Raw genomic sequence first — 23,122 nt, forward strand, 5'->3', positions numbered from 1 at the left:
TCTGGACAAACTGGAGAATAGTCTGAAGAAAATAGGATGAAATTCAATAAGGACAAACGCAAAGTACTCCACTTAGGAAGGAACAATCAGTTGCACACATGAAAAAATGGGAAATGACTGCCTAGGAAGGAGTATTGCAGAAAGGGACCTATGGATAATAGTGGATCACAAGCTAAATATAACACTTGAAAAAAAAAGCAAACATAATTCTGGGATGTATTAGCAGGAGTGTTGTAAGCAAGACACAGGAAGTAAGTCTTCTGCTCTACTCCACACTGATTAGACTTCAAATGGAGTATTGTGTCCAGTTCTGGGTGCCACATTTCAGGAAAGATGTGGACAATTTGGAGAAAGTCCAGAGAAGAGCAACAAAAATGATTAATTGTCTAGAAAACATGACCTATGAGGGAAGACTGAAAAATTGGGTTTGTTTAGTCTGGAGAAGAGTAAGAAGGGACATGATAACAGTTTTCAAGTACATAAAAGGTTGCTAGAAGGAGGAGGGGAAAAATTGTTCTCTTTAACCTCTGAGGATAGGACAAGAAGCAATGGACTTAAATTGCAGCAAAGGCGGTTTAGGTTGGACATTAGGAAAAACGTCCCACCAGGGCAATTAAGCACTGGAATAAATTGCCTAGGGAGTTTGTGGAATCTCCATAAGTTTTAAGAGAAGGTTAGATAAACAACTGTCAGAGATACTCTAGATAATACTTAGTCCTGCCTTGAGTGCAGGGGACAGAACTAGAAGACCTCTCAATGTCCCTTCCAGTCCTGTGATTCTGTGCATACAGTCATGTCAGCTCCCGATGTGCTGATTTATTCACTTGTGAGGGAGTGAGAAGGAATGACCTGAGCACAATATTAATCATGTGATTTGAATTAAGAGTTACTTGATGTCCAAATGCAGTTGTTCAGCCACAACTTGGTGTGCAGGTTGGTACAGATGTGCACTGCCCAAGAATGCATTCCAGAACTCCTGGGAAAGTGGCTTCTGTTCCCCCTATCCCTTTTCCAAGGATGCAGTGTCTTCAACTCTCCCACCCACAGGCATGGGGCCATTCCAGAGCCTGTAGGAACCAGCCCCACACCTTCCTGTCCTCTTTGTGAAAGTTAGGTCATCTGTGAGTGCTAACTTTGTGAATTCCGTGTGCTCAAGCACTCAACTATGTTTAGCTCCTGCAAAGAGCCATTAGGAGACAACAGAGTGCTCCTTTTGTCCTCTTTCCCTGCTCTCCTTTTGCACCAATGCAGCAGTGGGCGCAATTGAGAGAGCGCAGCAGCTATTAGGAGCATATTTATTCCTTAGCATAATATCGCATATGGAGACAAGCATGATATCGCATATGGAGACAAGCATGATGTGTAAAGCCATTGAACAGAAGGCCAAGAGAAGAAGCGATATTCAAAAAGGTAGACATAGTGGAATTTTGTTATTTATAGGTTCACAGATTCCAAGGCCAGAAGGGCTCACTGTGATAATGCAGTTTGATCACACAGAACTTCCCTAAAATAGTTCCTAGGGAGTATCTTTTAGAAAAACATCCAAACTTGATTTTAAAATTGCCATATTAGTGAGTCACCAAATCGAATTAATAGGGAGCAGGTTTAAAACAAACAAAAAGGAAGTATTTCTTCACACAATGCACAGTCAACCTGTGGACTCTTTGCCACAGGATACTGTGAAGGCCAAAACTATAACAGGGTACAAAAAACAACTGGATAAGTTCATGGACGATAGGTCCATCAATGGCTATTAGCCAGGATGGGCGGGTATGTAAAATCATGCTCTGAAGTGTCCCTAGCCTCTGTCAGAAGCTGTGACTAGATGGATGACAGGAGATGATGATCATTTGATGATTATCTGTTCTGTTCATTCCCTCTGAAGCACCTGGTATTTGCCATTGTAAGAAGACAGGATACTGGGCTAGATGGACCATTGGTCTGACCCAGAATGGCTGTTCTTATGTTCTTATCACAATAACCCACCTAAGGCTATTCTGAACTGTTGCAGCATGGAAATAAAACCTTTAAACTGGATTTGCAACCTAAGATTTTACATGTTGCTACTGAGCTGTTCAGGTATTGCAGGAAACCTGAGCAAAGTAACAGTGCATCTTGTCATAGCCAAACGGGGGTTTTTCACCAAAGTCCAAGGAGCTATGGCCATTTTCACCAACTAAGGATCTCTCCCTGTGTGAGGATATCTTGGTGTAGAGTGAAGCAACAGGGTTAAACTCAAAAGTAGAAATCCCAAGAAATTGAAAACAGGTAGGGGATAGTGGAGGAGTTGGCAGCAATACTATCATGTATGTATGAGGAACGTGTATTATCCCTGTCAAGTGGAGTGACCTCACTCTGTGGAAATCTCAACCTAGAAAACTAGCCCAACCTGCTCACCTGTCCATTTAGATCACTTAGCTTGTGGTGTGGTTCTCCCCAGGGATTTTGTTCCCTAGCAGACAGAAGAATATTGGCATACTGAGTTTCTAAGTCTCATTTCTCCCTGTATTTCCATATTATGATGTCGAGACTCCACCAAGGCAGGAAATGTGGGCATCAAAAATAGAACCTCAATGAATGGAATGGAAACTTGCCATTAACAAAGAAAATAAATTAGGTTTATTCAAGTAGTATAGAAATGCATATGCAGAATAATAGATAATAAGGTCATTGTGCGTTACTGTATACTAGTAAATTATTATACTACAGAACAGCTAAAATAAATGGTCCCTGCCACAAAGAGCTTACAGTCTAATTTCACATAACACAACATAAAAGAAAACGACAACAATAGAGAGTGAGTGGGGAAGGAAAGAAAGCGGTAACATCAATAAGATTTCATGGATACTCTGGACAAGTGTATGTCACATTGCACAAATAGCCCATCATTGATATTTGGCTAACATGCATATATCATGAGCATTTTTGACAGTTAGGCTGCTTGGGCCTGTTGGGAAGGATTCATGGGGTATGGCTGTGTCATAAACAGATAGTTAAGGGTTAATAGAACAGGAGTACTTCATATCTCTTTTGCCTGTAAAGGGTTAACAAGATCTGTGAGCCAGGCTGTCACCTGACCAGAAGACCAATCAGGGGACAGGATACTTTCAAATCTTGAGGGAGGGAAGTTTGTGTGTGTGCTGTTAGAATTTGGTTGTTGTTCACTCTGGGGGCTCAGAGGGATCAGACGTGCAACCAGGTTTCTCTCCAATCTCTCCGATACAGGCTTTTATAAATTCAGAATAGTGAGTACTAGGTAGATAAAGCGAGTTAGGTTTATGTTTGTTTTCTTTATTTGCAAATGTGTATTTGGTTGGAAGAAGTTCAAATGTGTATTTGGTTGGAACAAGTTCAAATTGGTATTTTGCTGAAAAGATTTTAATTTGTACTTGTATACTTAGACTGGGAGGGTGTTCCCAGTGTCTATAGCTGAAAGACCCTGTACCTATTCCATTTTAAATTTACAGAGATAATTTTTACTGTTTTTTCTTTCTTTAATTATAAACTTTTCCTGTTTAAGAACCTGATTGTTTTTTTATTCTGGTGAGACCCCAGGGGACTGGGTCTGGATCCACCAGGGAATTGGTGGGGAGAAAGGAGGGAAGGGGGAGAGAAAGGTTAATTTCTCTCTGTGTTAGGATTACTTTCTCTCTCAGGGAGAATATGAGAGGAGGAGAGAGAAGGAGGGGGGAAGGTAAATTTTCCTCTCTGTTTTAAGATTCAAGGAGTTTAAATCACAGTGATCTTCCAGGGTAACCCAGAGAGGAGAAGCCTGGGAGAGGCAATGGTGAGGGAAAGGGTTTACTTTCCTTGTGTTAAGATCCAGAGGGACTGGGTCTTGGGGATCCCCGGGCAAGGTTTTGGGGGGACCAGAGTGTACCAGGCACTGTAATTCCTGGTTGGTGGCAGCGCTACAGGTACTAAGCTGGTAATTGAGCTTAGAGGAATTAATGCGGTACCCCATCTTTTGGACGCAAAGGTTCAGAGATGGGGTTTATACCATGACAGGCTGGGAGGAGGCTGGGTCTGAACTGCATTTTCTTTCCCGCAGCCCATGCAGCAATTCAGGGCCTCAGGAGATCTTTTCCTTCACCTCTTTGCTGGGTCTAGGGAGGAGTTACTGCTGGGGTTTCTCTCCCTCCTCCCACTGTCTCCCCAAGGGAGAAGAGTGGCTCTTGGAGATCTGGTAGCAGGGGAGAGGGAGTACTGAATGGGAGCTCTCCCCTCCCAGTTTTTTCAAGAGGAGGAGAAACAGCCAAAGGAGCATCTCTCCTTCTACCTTGCTTGTAAGAGAGGAGGAAGAGTATGAAGGTGTGTCTCTCCTCTCCTTCTTGCTCTGCTTGATCAGGAGGAGGAGGAGGAGGAGTGCTTCTTCACTCAGGGTTCCTGCTGAAGTCAGCTCTCAGCAGCAGCCAAATACTGACCAAATTTCCATTAATATTCAGGTGATTCAGCAAATTTGCTATTTGATTTGTCCATATGTTTAACAACAGAGCTTTCACTTTAGACAGATATTGATTTGCTGTGTTTAAAATGTATTCTTAACTAGTAGTATCACTTCAAACACAGTGACAACAACTGCAATGCAACTTAACTAAGGGCTTGTCTACGCTTACAGTGCTGCAGTTGTGACACTGTTGGTGTAGATACTCCACCTCCCCAAGAGGCAGTAGGTAAACTGACAGGAGAAGCCCTCCTATCAACATAGCAGTCTTCACTGGGAGTTAGGTCAGTATAACTGCGTCATTCAGGGGTATGGAAAATCCACATCCATGTGCAACGTAGTTATACCGACATAAATTTGTAGTGTAGACCAGGGCTAAGACTAAATGGTTATTCGTATATAATGATGACATCTTAACTTAATTTACTATAATACAAATGACACACTAGTCTCATAAAATCCCACAATCATAGTTGCAGTGCACACAGTCACATGTATACATAGATTGAGAATTATAAATACAAGGTTACCACTCATCTCCTCTTCATTACATTAAAAGCAATAATAATAAAAATGCATCGTGCTATGGTTATCAGTTGCAAATCAGTTACAGTGTATTTGATAACACATAATCTAACACATTTTTGTCAAACTATACTGTATAAACTTCTAAAGATAGCAGTAGCATAGAAGTAAAGAAAATGATAAAATGTCAGAATATTATATAATTTATGTGGAAACTAATTACTAAGCCATATTAAATATATTCCAGTAATACTGTGGCTGTATATGAAAAGTTTTGTCAATTGTATAGTATCAAAATCTACTAAGAGATTACAGCAACTGTTTTTTGTTGTTGTTTTTTTAGAAAAATAGGTTTGCCGAATTCATAAAAGTAAAGAAGAACCTAGTTCTATAAAATACTATGAGATAGTTGTTTAGCAATTTAGTTATGAGGATTATTTTGCTAAACTAATATTTTATATCCAGTGTGAGCAGTGACCTGTTTGGGGGGTGGGGAAGGGTTGTGGGGGGTATTAACCCATGCAGCTAGTCCAACAATAACTTGTCACCACTACAGTTTGTCACGTCTGTGAGCATTTTGTGGATGCTTGTTGCCAGCTGCAGTTCACAGGTATAGCTCATATCTACTCTCACCTTGTTTTATAAGTAGGTTCGGAAGGATTAGCTTATCAGTAAATGTCAGTAAATGACGATTTCACCATACACACAGACCAATGAAAAAATACTTTAATTGATAATAAAAATTTACAGATATGCAAAGTAAGAAAAATGCTGCTTGAGAATTTAAGAGTTTGATTTAAGGCTATTTACTTCGTACATTTTGACATCTGATGTTGACAATTTATGTTTTAACAATTACAGAACTTGAACTTTTTGAATTTGAACATCATCTGTTGCAATTACTGACTACTCCTTCATAGTTTCCCTTAACTGTAAAAATTTAAATAGAATTAAAATATACATTGATATTATTGGTCAGAATTACAAAAAATAATAATTGAAGTATGCCAAGCCTATTTATAAGGGATTATTAGTATGACAATTTGCATATAATTTCATTGTAAACCTCTTAGTCACTTTCTTTCCAGAGTCACTGTAGTATTGGCACAATTCTACTATATCCAGGTAACCAGGTGATAGCTCTCCTTCATTCTGCTAGTCAAAACAGCACCAACAAATTGCCTTCCTCCTAATTTTCCAACAAGAAAGAACAGCAGTGTGTCTTTTCATCTCCTCACCACATAACTGCAAGGGGACTTCTGCACTGGGTCTGCTTTCCTCCCTATGGAGGGCGGAGTTGTTTATCTGCTGTTGAGCACTGGGGAGAGTTCCGAAATCTTTATTACATTCAGGGAGAGACTTCTTTATGAACACCATTAAACTCCATTGGAATGCATTGAACAGATCAAGGCTTTGCTTCTATTTCATTATAAAGGGGATTTCCATCACATCCGAATTTATTATAAGCAGGTTTGGAAGTATTTAAAGTTGATATGGTCAATAATGGGAACTTCAGAACAGAAGCACCTTGAATTTTAGGTAGGTCGTGTTGAACCTACACATATTGTTTTGGGTTCAGAATAGATCTCAAACCAGATGGAGTCTACATTCTATGGTTCTAGTTTAAAGTTTGTGAAATCGCACAAGAAGTTATTTTTGTGATGTTTTAGCTGATCTTATGATACTGATACCATCTTGGCCTGCAATTTCATGAGAATAGCTTGCAAGATTTTGGCACAATTGAACCCAAACCTTAACCCTGATTCATCTGCCAACCTAAACCCAAGCTTTTGCTTAAATCAGCATTCAGCTTGGAACACCAACCCAACTTGGCTTCTTTCTCATTTAAATGTCTCTTCCGTACCAATTAGCCTGGTCAAACCCAGTACCAATTTTATGGATTTTAATTGTGTTAAATTCTGGAATGGAGGCAAAAATTAGGTTTTTGCAGGTCAAATGGACAAATACCAAACTATTTTTGTGTGGATTATTAGTCAAATTCAAGCGCAGTGATTCTTGTCATTGATAGGAATCCTTTTAGTATGAGGCAAAACCAGGCCAATACATTTTATTTCCATTCTTACACACACACTTGTATCCTCTGTTTGTAACAGGAGTGATATGTGAAATGGCTGTACGACCCGACTATAAAAATTAAGGGTGAGGATATCAGAACAAAAAAACACCTACATTACCAATAGTGATGATGACAACAAATTAGAAAGTGAACTATATTTATGATTGTATTGAATGTTCTGCATCAATGGTTAAAAAGTAAGCTGAGAAAGGCAAATGAACGCAAAAGACATTTTAAACAGAGTGACCACAGGAGGCAGCAAACATCCAAACATCCAACACAAGCCCTCTGTGGAAAGAGCAGAACCATTATTATATGAGAATGCAGAAGATATCATTGACCAGGTAAATTTAACTTATGTGCTGGATGGCTGCATCACTCATGCATGCACTCAACAAAATACAGTATTAGTATAAAGCCTTAAAAATATGGTCTTCTCATATGCATACACAATTTAAATAAAATTAATGATATGTCTAACAATGTGGAGTGTCTTAATTTATCATTTACAGTAAAGATTTTACATCTGAACTGTTACAAAATGCCAGTTTTTAAAAAGATAGATGCTTCAGGCCGTCTCCTCTTCTATTACTAAACACATTGTTACATAACTGAAATAGTTATGAGTTGAAAGTAATGTAGAACAGCATGCTCAGTAGAGGAGGAAAAACAATAATTTACTTTATACCCATCTGAAAGTTAGGATGATGCATTTGACAGTGATATTTCCAGGAATATAAACAGGATCAACTTATCTCTAATTTCTTAATGCAGGACTTTCAGAAGTAAGTGTGTTTCAGCCTTTTTTGTCTCTGCATGAACAAGAGTTGATAGCTTGAGACTATAATGCATTACTGTGGAAACCTTCGGTCTCTTACATAAATCATCTTAACACTCAGCAAGAATTGTCCAACAGTGCCATTGATATGTTCAAGTCAATGATCCTGCAAACAATTTTTTTTATGTTTCTTCATATGTTAGACATAAGCAATAAATCACATTCATTTAAAACACACAATATACTAATTTATCAAGCAACAGCTATCAAAAACATATTACTGGGGAAGGTACAACTTTTTTTTTTACCCATTGTGTTAAGCAATTTCTCTAATTTACGTTAGGTAAAGGGGTAATGCCTCAAGCAAAACTTTAATTTTCCAGCACCAGATGAATTCCATTTTCAATAAGAAGGAGAATATGCTGACAATGATACAATTGATTTAAAATAAGCACAATTTCAAAGTCAACAGAATTATGAAAAGGAACAGTGCTTTTTCAAATGAATCATTCCACTTCTGAGAGCCTCTTTTCATAGTTTAATTTTATTTTAAATATCATGCTATACAAGTTTGTTTGAAAACAAATATGCTTTATTTATGAACATTTTACATTTAAAATGCATTTAATAGGCGGTCATGAGCAAAAAACTATAAAAGATTACAAGACCTGAGCTGTAGAGACCTGCTAAAAGCTCCAAGGCTTCACCCTTCCCTACAAAGAGGTAACAGTATAGCCTTCCTGTTCGGAAAATTTATCTCAGTCCATTAGAAAAGTACAGGTTTTTGTTACAATCATCAAACAGGTCTAGACAGGAACAGTTTACGGCAGGCGTCTCAAATATGCGGACTGTGAAGTTATTTGCTGTGGCCCACCTAGCTCCCTGCGCCCCCCAAGTTATTTCCTGCGGCCGCCAAGCTCCCTTCATCTGCCGCCCTCCCGTGCATTGTGTCCCCTCTCCTCTGTCTACCTCCAGGTGCTTCTCGCCCCCAAACAGCTGTTTGGTGGTGCTTAGTGCTTTCTAGGAGGGAAGGGGGAGGAGCAGGGAGACGCACACTCAGGGAAGAAGTTGGAGAAGAGGTGGGGTAGAGGCAGGGATTTGGGGAAGGGGTTGGAATGGGAGCAGGGAAGGAGTGGGGACTTTGGGGAAGGGATTGGAATGGGGGCGGGGAAGGGGGGAAAGAGGCGGGGCAGAGGCTGGGTCTCATGGAAGGGGTGGAATAGGGGTGGGTCCGGAAGCAGCGGGGTGGTGGTGTCAGTGATGCGGCCTTTGGGCCAATGTACTAGTCCTCATGTGGCCCTCGTGGTCATTTGAGATCCCTGGTTTAAGCAACCCAGGGCCATAGGCACAAATGGGGACTCCCTCAGCCCTGATCACATGACCTACCCAGGCCCACCTTCACCATAGTTCTTCCCCGCACCCCCTGGTGTGGCAGTGGTGGCACAAGCCATTCGCTCAAGAGCTGTCTGCTAGGCTGTGAAGAGGGCCTACCACTGCTTCTCTTTGAGTAGGCTGGGGTTTGTCCTGAAGAGGAAGGGACTCATTCCTCACCCACCCCTCTGCCTGTGGGAGCCCCTGCTGTCCGTATCTCAGCAGGGCAACAACGTGGTATCTGAGTGAGCGTCCTCCAAATGCACAAAGTATCTGTGTGCACTTCAGAGCAGTGGATTATTGGGTTGTTAACAACAGAAGAGGGATATGACAGTTCACAACTCTGCAAGCTATTGTTTCAGGCTGTCTACAGACTCAGGCAGACAATGCTGCATCAGTTACACTAAGGCCACATTTCCAAGATTTTATTTGAGAGCTAGGTTTTTGGGTTTTTTAAATGAAAGCTGGATTCTGAAGTTAGTGTTGGATTAAAGAAGCTGGGTCCAGAGGCATGTGCCTGTAATCTCTGAGCTGTAATCTGTCTCTTATACTAGAAGCTATATTTCTCTACATTGATCACTTGCATTTACTGCATTTCTTTTTTCTTTGTAGATTTAATATTTTTTAAAAAAAAATCTAAGTAAAATTCCAGTTTTAAAAGAATTTTCACGTTTTAGAGATCATCTGAGGAAAATGTACCCAAATTAGGCCTGAAACAAAGCACCAGAGTATAAAATTGAACATGTTCAGCAACCAAAGATTTTACCTAACTTTTTTTAAAATCCTGTTTTCACAAATCTTACTGCTTGAAAATGTGTATGATACACCACATTTAACCTGTCAGAAGCCTCATTAGCATCATTGACTCTAAACTGGCAATCAAGATGGTATGCTTTTCAGGTGTTTACATTTTCAAAATGCTCTTAAAATAGCACTACTATAGATTTACATGTAAGTACTTCCATTTAGTGGGCAAAAATTCAATTTAAATTTACATATTCTCATTGAATTCCCTTAGACCTTAATCACTTAAAGTTGTGATAATGCTGGGTATAGGCCACAGGACAGAGACTCCCTTCCTTTCTATTAAAAAGGCTGAAGGACTGTGGAAAGCCTCCGAAATTTTTTGGAAGGAGGCTGAGCCAAACTAGTTTCCTTCCTCTCCCCCAACTGTGTAGAAAACTCTATATACAATGTCTGATGTTCTGTGGAGTATGCATGGAAAGAAGGCTTAAGGAAGAAGACTGGAAATAGGCAGAACTGAGGCATTGCTGTTCTCCATAACTCTTTTTGGCTTCCTCCTCCCACCCTGCCCTCACTCCAAACACAGAGAAACACCCATGGGACTTAAAGCTGATATGAATATTTCTTATTCACACTAGTAGTCCCATTGACTTCAAGAACCTGATCCTGAACAGGAGTTAATGGGATTCCATATGGGCCCAAGGTTCTGTGGTAACAGGTTCCAATGAAGGATCAGGGCACACGTGAGCAAGGATTATTCATGTGAGTAAGGCTTGCAGTAGCAGGCCCTCTGTTAATAAAGTAGTGTGTAATATAAGCAGTGAGACTGCTCAGAATTAAACTTGCAATAAGCCCAACTGTACTTACATTGTACCAGCTATCAGTAGCAATAGTTGCTATTAAGACATTTTTATAAACTGCAAGAAATATGTGAGCTATTACAAGATATAATTCTGAAAAACAGACTTCTATGAAACAAGCCAATTTAAGAAGAAAACAACATAAACAATAGTAACTTGTGTGCTCAAGTGAAGCATCTTTTTAATTTTGAGTAATGAAGATGTCAAGCCAAATGCTACAGTAGTTTAACTTAATTAGGTGGCCTATTTTTCCAGGCAGCCTTTCATTTCCCATTGAAAACTCAGCTTGTATGTAAGGGAACAAGAGCAATTTTGTCTGTAATGAATACCTCTGGGACTCCACAGAGTAATCACTTGAATGTTACACTGAAGACTGGTTTGAGTAACTAGTTTGGGCTTGTTGAGATGCCAGACCTTGTAAGACTAACTAGATTAATCAAAGCATGGCATCTTATCGTTTTATTAGGTCAGAGGTCAATGGGTCAAACTGACTTTACTGCTGCAGCCTTTGCCAAAAGGGACAGTCTAATAGTAATTGGTCTAATTTGTACTTCAAATTCATGTAATCCTCAGACATTTTATGGACCAAAAAAGTTCATTTTATATAAAGCTCTGCTGACAAATATTGCCTTTAACATTTCTCATGGTAATTTCTGATAATTCATGTACACTACTGGCCTGGAGAGAGAATTTCCTGGAAAGGAAACTACATAACTAAAATATATGATGTCTGTAATCTGTTTTCACATATTAAAAAAGTTGTACATGAAGAAGTACAGGACAACATTTTAAAGAATATTTCACACTGGTTGCCCATTAAACAGAAAATGTTCCCATGTTGTGTATAGAAAAAAAAAGCAAAATAATTACTGTTATGATATGGGAAGAAATATACCCAGCACTCAGACAGAAAATGCATCATTTGATAATGGATTTTCTGTTTATCTTTTTCATGGTAAAATAATGGCTTTTGTTATTTTTACTTTATTATTTAGATAGGGCTTTTCAGTGGAGATGCAAAGGGTCTCCTCCTAAATTATACCATTTTAGTTGCATCTCTCCTGATGCTAATTCTTAAGAAAAATACTTATGGTTTATACATAGAGTAATTGTTTATACAATGTGATCAAATCTCATAATTTTATCGATAATCTCACAATATTTGGTGTTTATTCTTAAAGTCCTAGCTCCTGGAATCAGGTGATTACATCAAAATCTCAGCTTTCTTAAAAAGAAATACAAAGTTTCTAGCCCTCAGGGTTGCAAAAAAACAAAACAAAACAAAAAAGATCCCAGACCCCAAAGGCTTAAAAGCAGAAGGCAAATAAAAGGTATTATGTTTAAAATTTCATGACTTTTTTATTCAACCTCGTGATTTTTGGGGGCCTGATTCATGATTTTTGAAAGCTTGAGACTGGCAATACTGTTTATACTAAGGGTATATTTACAATTTCCTCAGGGAAGGGACTTTGGCCTGATCCATGAAGGTACCTATGAACCTAACACCCAGATTAAGTGCCTAAATACCAGTTTTAGGCACCATTGTGATCCACAAAATCCCTGCTCAGCTGCCACTGAACCCTGCAGACGCCTAAACTCAGTGCCTATATTTTTGCACTAAAAGTGCCTTAAGTGCTTAAGTTTCTACACCTGGGTATGAAGGGCAATCCAGTAGGCATGCTCAGATTCCACTTAAGTCCATAGAAAACAGCTGGGGCAGAGAGAGAAGTGAAAGAAGAAGTAGGAACCTTGTAACCTTTTGGCCAGTTGTAGGGTATATGGGAGACCACCTGTTCAAATCCACCCTCTGCTTTATGAGAAGGTATCTGAACAGAGATCTACCACCTCTCAGGTGAGTGTCCCAGACTACAGAGGGATTCTCACTCTCTTTCTCTGGCCCAATTAATATGTAATTATTTAATTAATTGGAACACTTTCAATAGGAGAGATTGAGGGAGACCCTCATAAGAATATCCCATAGTCCACCCAGCAATCTGGATTCAGGGTCCTATCTCCATCAGATGGCTGGGGCTTAGGATACACCTCTCTCCTCAGAAACTCCCACTGGCTAGCTTAGGTGGGAAGCTGCTTAGTGTGCTGGCTTTGTGGATCCCATTCTAAGGCTTGGTTTACACTGGGAGTTGAGGGGGCAAGCTAAGTCAGTCTAAGTTACGTAACTTCAGCTACGAAAACAGCATAGCTGAAGTTGACGTACTTAGAGCTACTTACTGCAGTGTCTTCACTGCAGTATATTGACTACTGACACTCCCCCGTCGATTCCACCTACACTTCTCACTCTGGTGGAGTACCGGAGTCGACGGGAGAGTGCTCGGTGGTCGATTTACCGTTTCTTTACTAGACGCGATAAATCGACCTCCGCTGAATCGATCTCTCCGGAGGTAAGTGTAGACATGCCCTAAAAGATGCCCATCTCTCTCCATGCATTCTATAGGAAGTCTAGGCACCTAACTCAGGCTTTGTGGATCACAATGTTGTTCCAGTGATTTTTAGGTGCCTAAAAGTTATGCTGAGTGTCATAATGCCTCTCAACACCTAAGTACCTTTATGGATCCAGGCCTTTGCCTTCTTTGGAGTTTGTACAGAGCAATGTATGCTGCGGTTACCAATCAAAAGAAATAATAAGTAATAACATATATGAATATATTATGTGCTTTTTTAGGCAAAACAGGATCATTTACATTCTCTTCTGGCACAGAACTCTGAACCCATTTATTTCTACATATAATTTGATTCAAATCATTTCAGTAGAAGGAAGGGAAAGAAATAATTTGGCTGAATTATGCCTTTTCTGTGGTATTTGAAAAAGCCCTTAATTTAAAGACCAATAGTCCATAATTTATTCTTGTCAGTTTAGTTATTTTAAGAAACCTGAGGTATTCAAATATGTAAAAAATTTTAAGGGCAAAATTCTATCCTTGAATGCACATATAGTGCATACATCTCCTACATCCTTCACTCGGGGTTCTACACAGCGATCCAAAGGTAGATTTCGTCCCCAAGCACATACAAGTGTACTTTTCAGAACTATTTTTTTTGTTTCAAGCTTTTTAAATTTGTTTAAGCTAATTTTTTTTAAATCACTAAACAAAATCTCTAAAATAATACTGTCTAGCCTCTAAAATCAAAGCTACACTTTTTCTATTCTTTTAAATACAGTTGTTGATGCACCATCAGGTATAGTATTATCAGGGTTATTTTAATGTTCTGAGGTTCTTGCAATGAAGAGCCATACCTCATGTGGGGACCCAAATCGTGACCTGAAAATCTAGCCGTCCAGCGGATAGGAGTTGCAAACATAACTTTACCAGTCTTCCCACCCACAACTACCTAACCCTATTATCCAACCCAACTTCCCTTACTCTAAACACCTTACAACAAGTGACTTGCCAGCTGCCCATAGGGGGAAGTTAGGGTAGAACAGAAGGAAATAAGAAGTAATGGGTAAGTCTACAGCTGTGTGTTAGGCCACTGGTGAACCGAAATCACTTTTTATCATGATGACCAATGTTGTCCATTGTTTCCTTGGACTCCCCCAGTCTGTGTGTATCCATCTGTTGTCTCTTGTCTAATACTTACATTGTGAGCTTTCTGGGGCAGGTCAGTGTTCTGTGTTTGTACAATGCCCAGCACAGTGGGGCCCTGATCAATGACTAGGACTCCGAGGTATTACATTAATATCAACAATACAAATAATAATAATTTAGCAGTAAGGGGCATGGGAAGTTTTTAACAACACACAAACAGGATCAGTTTATCTATTGTACATCTAAAGTACCTATCACTATTGTATTTTAGCAAAGATCAGACTGGCTCCACACTGGGCCAAATGCTTCTGATGATTTTCAGACCCAGTATATATGAAAGTGATCGACTCACACTCTGCCAATGAGAGTTGTGGAACTGCTGGAACAGGAATGATTTTCAAGTGCAGCCAATAATTCCTCACTGGATTTTGGTCCTCTCTTTTCTTCCCATTGGGGCTGTGAAGGTTAATGCAGCCCCAAGTCACAAACTCTACTACTTGGGAGAGAAGACGGGATTTGGCAGCTGTGTGCAGTCTGTACAGTTGCCCCCTTTACCATTCATGTCCATGGAGCCCAGGCAAACCACAAAGGTCTCCGAGGGCTCTGTGCAATGGAGTTTTGTATAATATTATGTATTGTGTCTAGAAAGAAATTATGTAATTTTATATTGTGCTGTATTTGACCCACAAATTATATGAGGAGGACTTATATGAAGAACAATTTGTCTCCATAAGTCCAAATACAGGTATGTATAGAACACAATATACTAGTAAGAATTTGCCGTGCATGGCAGTTGGCACAGCTTTGTTTTAAAATGGTAAATATTCTCAGATTGAAGTTCAATTAGCAATGAAAATGTCATGTAGCTTTATGATATGTTTGCTAGTATGGCCAGTGTAATTCATTTAGAAACTGCTTGCAATGTGCAATCCTACACTAAGTATATCATAACCTAAAATACAATACTTACATATGTATATAAAATATATCCAGAGATAGCAGTGCCAACCAGTCTTTTGGGACAGTCTAAAAGAATATCATTAATTTTTACTGTATACTTACACTCTGGCTCAGTTCCAACACTGGCTTTCTGTAAAAATCATTTCCACTATAGAATTATGTTGTTTGCTTGCAGCAACATCACAGGAACAGTAGTGAGCCATATGTTGCTACTTAGCAACTTAGTCTATAAGTCCCAAAGCATGTACTGATTTGAAAATTGAACAGAAATGATAATTGTTGAGTGATGCTGTGAGGCAAGTTGTCTTGGATTACCAGGCTATGCAGATGTTTGATGTTATGTAGAAAAAAGAACAAAACTGTATTTTTCCTGTTTGATGGCTGGATTTTTATTATGTTAGCCTAAAGGGGATACATTGATTAAAAACCCTTACAATAACACAAGGTGATGTTTCCCTGAATACGAACACAATCCAGTAAACAAAAGGAATTTGAAGTGCAAAGTTCAGCTTTCCAAGACCATTCATCACAATTTTGATGTCTAAACTTTATTTCACTCTGCAACATGTACTATTTTACATCATCTGAATTCTTTGAGATATTGAGGTTTGGGAAATATTAGGAAGCAAAGTTAAAATATGAAAAGATAATTATCTAGTTACCGTTCATAGTTTCCACAATTAAATGATAGAAATGTCATTGTTGATAAGATTTTTTTGTGGAAGATCAGATGATTGGAACTGAAACAAAGCACTTAGTAAACACATTCTGAAGCGTCATAAAAGATTAAAACGAGTATTGTTATTTTTAAACACTTCAGTTTAAATTATCCAAACTATGCACACACAAAGTATAAAAATATCAAAGGAAGAAAATCATTCTAATGTATAATGTGAATTTTCAATCCTGTATTCAAAACTATTTAAGACAGACAATGATGCTCTGAAAGGTAGCAGCTGCTTTATAACAGCAATCATTCACAGAGTTTGTATTTCTACTATTTCAAACAAATTCAATTAGCCCTTGCACTTCAAAACCCTTAAGGCATAAATGAGATGATACGAGGTTGCTTTAATCTAATAGTAATACTAAACTTGTCAGTACAGTTTTTGGATTAATGGTTAGAAAAAAAATTAGTAATATAATTTTTCATTTTTTAATCAAGCAATTCTATTCAAAACTACCTCTGGATCTTGGAGGGTTCTTTGCTGAATGAGTTCAATCATACAAGAATCTTAAATTTAAAGTTCAGTCTTCCAAAGGCATTCTTACAGTAATTTCAACAGCAGACAGGGAGGTAATGTGGTGGGAACATTCACATTTTAAAGATGGGCTTTTTGACTGATAATATAGCTCAGCTCACATAAAAGATAGTTAAAGAATGAAAGAGAATAAACCTATAAATTAAATTTGAGTAGATAAGCATGACTATCTAAAAATGCTTCTTTATAAAGACATTTAGCTCTCAGTATAATGCCAGTTTCCAAGACTGTTCATTCAACCTTGGGATTATACCCATCTACCCGATAGTTCATCTACTAGTCAAGATGCAAACAAACTAACTTCCCACTTAATAAGATATCTCCATGTAAGCCCATAGTTTTTGTCATGCAGAAGAGTATCAGACTGTCCACTATTTGAGATGGGTAGAGGGCTACATGGATCACTATCCTGATTCTTTATACCAATTTGTATGACCCCTGCTTAAATAATTGACCTGTGCTGCTGTCACTATGATTCACTGACACAGAACTGAAATATCTGGAATGTAACAACAGAATCAGAATTCAAATTCTCCCTCAGCATATGACTGCATGTACCCACACACAGGTTGCTTTGCTTTTGTTTTTAAAAAGCAATGGTACTCCTTCAGTTTTACAAGCCTAAAATAAATTAAAATGAAATTAACTTCGATGAAAAAATTTCAAAGTGTGGACATATGCCACATTTTAATGGTTCTGATAACTTACAAATTGTTCCTTGCAGATTCTCCGTAAAAAGGACTCAAAAATATTTTTGAACAATTTAGACCATATTATACTCTTTTGACTGCAAGATAAACCCCAGCAGTAGATTTTGAGAGACTCGTTATGTTAACACTATTGGTGCAACCTTGGCAACATTCCTCAGCCATACGATTTCTGTTAAAAATGCAATTCTTCATCTACAACTGGCCTAAGAGTGATAATTAAAGCTATTTGCGATAGTGTAGCTTATAATGATTAACTTGTCTGCAGTCAGATAAACAAATAACCTGCACCTGTAAAGACTTTATTTCCTGAAGGTAAAACAAGTGTTTAGGAAAGATCATGCTGGCAAAACAGCTGCTTGCATTCTGGAGAGGAAACAAGGTAGTATCTCTCAACAAACGCCAACTCTGGTGTTTTATCAGCTCTATCTCATTAACTGGAAAGAAGGCTTAAATGCTTTGTTTATAAATTATGATTATTCCTGATTGCAGCAGTTACTGATAGTGCCACTCATTTGCAATGCAACTCTTTGGTTTTGTTTAATTACAATTTGAAACAAGGCAGAGAAGATTAATTAACCCACCTGGCTTGCTGGCACATAGTCCTGGCTCGGCTCTGTCATACTCATATACATGTTGTCACCGTCAAACTGCGAATGAAATAATAGTAAACATTCAGCAATCTTGAATGTTTTTCAGCATCAACTGGAAAACAGTAGCCATAAAATAATATTATAGCCTGGTTTGGAAGACTTGTAATTGAACGTGTGCATCTTGTCTTTGATGTTCCTGTTGTCATCCTTACTGACCCTGGGTGTCAGTGATTTGGAGTAATTAGTGCTCTAGTAATTACAGCAAGCAAGCAAGCAAGCAAGCAATGAATGGTTTCCTTTCATCTGCAATCTGTTTTAAAACAAAATGGCTCATTTTGTGCACCATCTATACATTTTGCTGTTGGTTGCAATGAAGTACTAAGTGAATTGCACAGTTTGACAAGAGAAAGATGATAATGGAAAATGTACTAAAATGCATCTTAATGGATTCTAACTTTACATTTTGATCAAGAACAAGTTTGGAAGTTTCAAAACAAATTAAAATCCACCTTATTGAAATGTCTCCAAATCAGAAATTAAGAAGAAGGTGCTTAAGCAAATTTCAGTCATTTGAACATCTGAAATACAGAACTTACAAAACTAGGTGGCATAATTGGACAGTGTGCTTGATGTGTAAATAAAAATGAATACGAACAAACATAACTGTGAAATTACCCTTCAGTAAATTATAACAAAAAAAATTAACAGAATTTGTGTACAAACTGATTTTTCTTCTTTTAAAAATAGAATTAGATATAACAAAAACAAAACTGAGAGAAGCTGATTAGGAAGGGAAGGTCTACATGGAATGAAACAGCTAGAATATAAGGCTGGTCAGGTATCACCACAAAAAAGCAGGAGACTACTTTTTTTGTACTATGTAATCTGGACACTGTGCCCACAGAACTCTCTTCATGCTCTTTCAAATGTCTGTGTCAAGTTTACAGGGTGAGTGATTATAGTCCTAATATGCAATCTAGAGTTAGGCGAAACCTTTCCAAGCCTTTGGAATAGATATGAAGAGCTACAGGAATGCTCATCCCTCAATCATCAACTGAGAATTTCCAGCTGTTACTAGGTCTGTTTAAAATAACTTTCACCTGACCCCATCTGTGCATACTCAGAGGGACATATTTTGGAAGTGGGCCATTATTTTGATGATGCGGCAAAAAAGAGTGGCAAGTTACATAAGGCGGGATTTAAAAAAAAAATGTTCAGCTTTGACCTTACCCAATTCCTACCAAAGTCAGTAGGATCTACTAATTGACTTCTGTGAGAGCAGAGTAGGCCAACCCTGACCATTTTTGAAAATCTTACCTGTAATACACAGTACATCCACAAAGTCATAGGGAGGCATCCTGAACAACACATCCATGGTCTCACAGAAAGTAAAGACTCCAATACAAATGTGCCCCAGGAAATATAACATCCAAAGTTTCACTGGAATTGTGATCTAATTGGGTTGTTCATAAGTATTCAAAGAATAGTTAAAGCAGCAAAGAATCCTGTGGCACCTTATAGACTAACAGACGTTTTGGAGCATGAGCTTTCTTGGATGAATACCCACTTCATCAGATGTATTCACCCACGAAAGCTCATGCTCCAAAACATCTGTTAGTCTATAAGGTGCCACAGGATTCTTTGCTGCTTTTACAGATCCAGACTAACACGGCTACCCCTCTGATACAAAGAATAATTAAGAGAAAAAATTTTCAGCCTATAGTTTGTTTGCAAACTGTTCCCTTCAACTAATCACTAGTCATTTGTAGTGTGCAATTGGGCAGAGTGACATGTGGTGTTTCTGCCGGATTGGGTAGATGAAACTTTTAATACTAGAGAACAGCAAATGAAAAATAGAAAAAATTTAAAGTAGGGTGTAACATGCTGGGCTGAATTTTCAGATGACTATTCCTGAAACTTCACAAAATTTCTAAACGTTTCGGGACTTATTCTTCTCCACAAAGACACAGGAATTTTTGAATATTCACAAATACAAACAACAGAAAACAATAGCTGGAGATTTTATTGGCAAAAATATTTATGATTTTTTTGAACATATTTGGCCCACTCTGTTTGCTGGACATATGTGTAGTATATCGCTCAATATATCTGGAGTCTCACAAGATATGTACTTTTGCAGCACATCTGTTACAAGAACATATCTGACGCACATGCTACAGCACAGTCTAACAGTACAGAAGCTGACTGAGTATGTGCCCATACTTACAACTAATCACTCAACAGCTAAAAGATTAATGGCTTGAGCACATGCCCAGAAAAATGCCACTACCCAATACATTCAGATAATGGAAGGGTTAAAAAAAAAAGCCTTTTAAAAGCTGGGAAAACAATTTTACCAGATGGGCCCATTTTACTGATGAAAAGTTTGATCCTGCAGGATCCTACCCTACAGTACCGCATGACTTCATCACCCTCTGATTTTCATAGGAATTGAGGGTACTCAGTAAGTTACAAGACAGAGCCCTAACCCCATGGAAATCAACATTACCTTTAACATTACATAACTTCACCATTTGTTATGTATTATTTTATAGCTCATGGATATCTCATATGCATGAAAGCATGCACGCATGTATACACCACACACACATCCTTCACCAGCACAGCTTAACTCAGAAAGTATCCTACTTTTATCTAGCTTTACAGCTGGATTGATTAAGCACAAGGAGTCAAGTGACTTGTCCAAGGCCACACAGTGAGTCAACAGATCAGCTAAAATCTGACCCAAAGACCCTTCAGACTACAAGATCTTTGTTCCAGCTTGACCAAAATAGTCTTGTTTTACATATCACACTAAACCTACAAGAACTTTTCCTAAATTTCTCTGCCTTCTTCCACAACTGCTGTGATTTGATTGCAAACGCGCATACTGTGAAGACCCAAAAGCACCATTTAGAATGTGGATGTTTTTGTCCAGATATAACATGAAAAGCAAAGGAAGGCAATTAACTGGGCCAGCTTTTAAGCAACCTATATGTGAGACATAGTTATTATGTAATATTTCATCTAAGATTTATACTTGGCTCTGAAATCCATTGGTGCTATTAGCGGAAGATTTCAAAACCATTAATTTTAATGTGTTAAAAGTGAATGCTAATACAATATCTCATACATAATAACAACTATTCCTCACAACATTTCTTTTCATATTAAAGTGGTACTGCATGAGATGTTTTGGTAAGAGCAAACTAAGAACACCATAGCACACTACTATGAAACACTATGTCACCTAGAACAATAACTAATATATTCAGAAGCACATCAAGATTTTTATTTAAATGATTACAAAATAATACATACATATAACTTCCATCCCAGTTATCACAATGAGATGGTCAGCTGGAATTTCCATTGTACAGTACCGAAGGTAGCTTCTTTTCAGACACGTGGCATAATATTTGAAGTATCTGACTGCTGTTACGAAATGCAATTTGTATACAAGTTAGGAACCCAATTACATCTGTGCATTAGCTGGGCATTACTGATAGAAGATGACATCACGGAGAGCCATTTGGAACCTTCTACTTATGTCCAGAGTCCTAAAGCTATTTTACAATGCTAATTATGAAGTAGTAAGAGTCAGAGTCATATTATTATTCGTTATTTATACAAGACCTTAAATGTACATCATTTTTTTGCATAGAAAAAACTATGTCTCAAACGCATTATAATTAAACTTGAAAAAAACAAATACAGAGCAACAGTAAATGATGACAGCTTTCAAAATGGAAGCCGTGTTAGTCTGTATCAGCAAAAAGAAAGAGGAGTACTTATGGCACCTTAGAGACTAACAAATTTATTGGGGCATAAGCTTTCGTGGGCTAAAACCCACTTCATCAGATGCAGCCCACGAAAGCTTTTGCCCAAATAAATTGTTAGTCTCTAAGGTGCCGCAAATACTTCTTGTTCTTCTTTTTAGTAACTGATGAGACATTGTTGATGAGGGCACCAACCTAAGACACCATTGTAAAAAGGCTACATCAAAGAAGTTAATTTCAAGGAATTTGGAGGAAAAGAAAGAAGATTCACAGGATACAAGAAATTGGAAGAGGCTGCAAAAATTACACGGTAGCAGCAGGGCTGGTTTCTGGGGCAAATGATCGTCACCCTTGGCGCCAACTTCTGGGGCTGCCAAATTGATATCCAGGGGATGAGGGGGGAGGTGCCAAATAGAGGTTGTTGGGGTTTTCAGGGGCGGGAAGGCCAAAACCATTTTCCATCCTGGGCAACAAAATGCCTACGGCCAACGCTAGGGTAGCAGGAAATAAAGCATGAGGTCAATAATGGAAAAAGAAGACAAAGGGAATGTACGCAGCGAGAGGAAACAAAAGCCATGGCATTTCCCACCCTTTGTCACTTTATGGATTTGGAAAAGATTCATGTGAAGAAGTTGGGGGGTTGCAGGTGTGTTTGGCAGTGGGATCTGGCCACTTTTTGAGACTTTTCAGAAGGTGCAGTGACCAGAATATCAGAATGGGGTGCTTTTCAGGGATGGTTTGCAAACTGTGGGAAGATGGGATCAGGCTGGATCCCTTTGGTGATGTTGGAGAATGGGTTAAAAAGCTAACCTGGGAGTTGTACTCCTGCCTCAGATGCAGTTCAATACAACTCACGGGACGTTTGTGGGAAGTGTTGGCAGCATACCCATTCTCATCCATCCCCCACCAGAAAACCCTGGAAATTGTCCCAGATGCTCTATGGTAATAGCGAGAGGATTAAACCTAGGTATATATAAGAGTCAGGAACATTACTGCTTGGGGCAATACATACAGATGAGAAACCAAGCTTCATGCAGGGAGTGTGTTGGCATTCTTACGTGAGTGCTGTTCCTGGACCCTGCTCAAGGGATTCAGTCTTCCACATTTACCCTCAGCTAGTACATGTCTGTTGCATCTAACATTCCATCCCTCTCCCTCAACTCACTCTGGCTGTTGGAAGAGAGAAGGAGCATTCTCCCTGCGTCACCTCACATCCCATCTCAGAGCATACTAACTCCTTGGGAGGGGGTGGTTTCTTTGCTACTTCACACCTCTGCCTCTCTCCTGGCTTTGTGATTCCTCTGCTGCAAGAGGGTGGAGGTGATTCTGTTACTCATTTCAGCCCTCATTTTTGGCTCCCCTCCTCAGTGAATAGCCTCTACGCTTGCCTCCATCGCTGCTCTTAGCTTTCACAAACAGGAGTAGAATAAACTGAGCTGGTGCTTATTGATTTTACTGCTGCCCAAAAGGAGCTGAA

The 23,122-nt window shown here is 38.8% G+C and overlaps 1 protein-coding gene across 2 annotated transcripts in view; it reads right to left on the reverse strand.

Annotated features, from left to right (window-relative positions):
* The window catches only part of TOX (thymocyte selection associated high mobility group box), a 275,711-nt gene that overhangs the window by 122,934 nt on the left and 129,655 nt on the right, over window positions 1-23,122 (reverse strand). For both annotated transcript variants that reach the window (XM_030553148.1, XM_030553147.1), the window contains exon 2: window positions 17,858-17,923. In XM_030553148.1, the coding sequence (XP_030409008.1) occupies window positions 17,858-17,923 (66 nt within the window). The remainder of the gene's footprint in view (window positions 1-17,857; window positions 17,924-23,122) is intronic.

Source organism: Gopherus evgoodei, chromosome 2, assembly GCF_007399415.2.
Source record: "Gopherus evgoodei ecotype Sinaloan lineage chromosome 2, rGopEvg1_v1.p, whole genome shotgun sequence".
NCBI lineage: Eukaryota > Metazoa > Chordata > Testudines > Testudinidae > Gopherus > Gopherus evgoodei.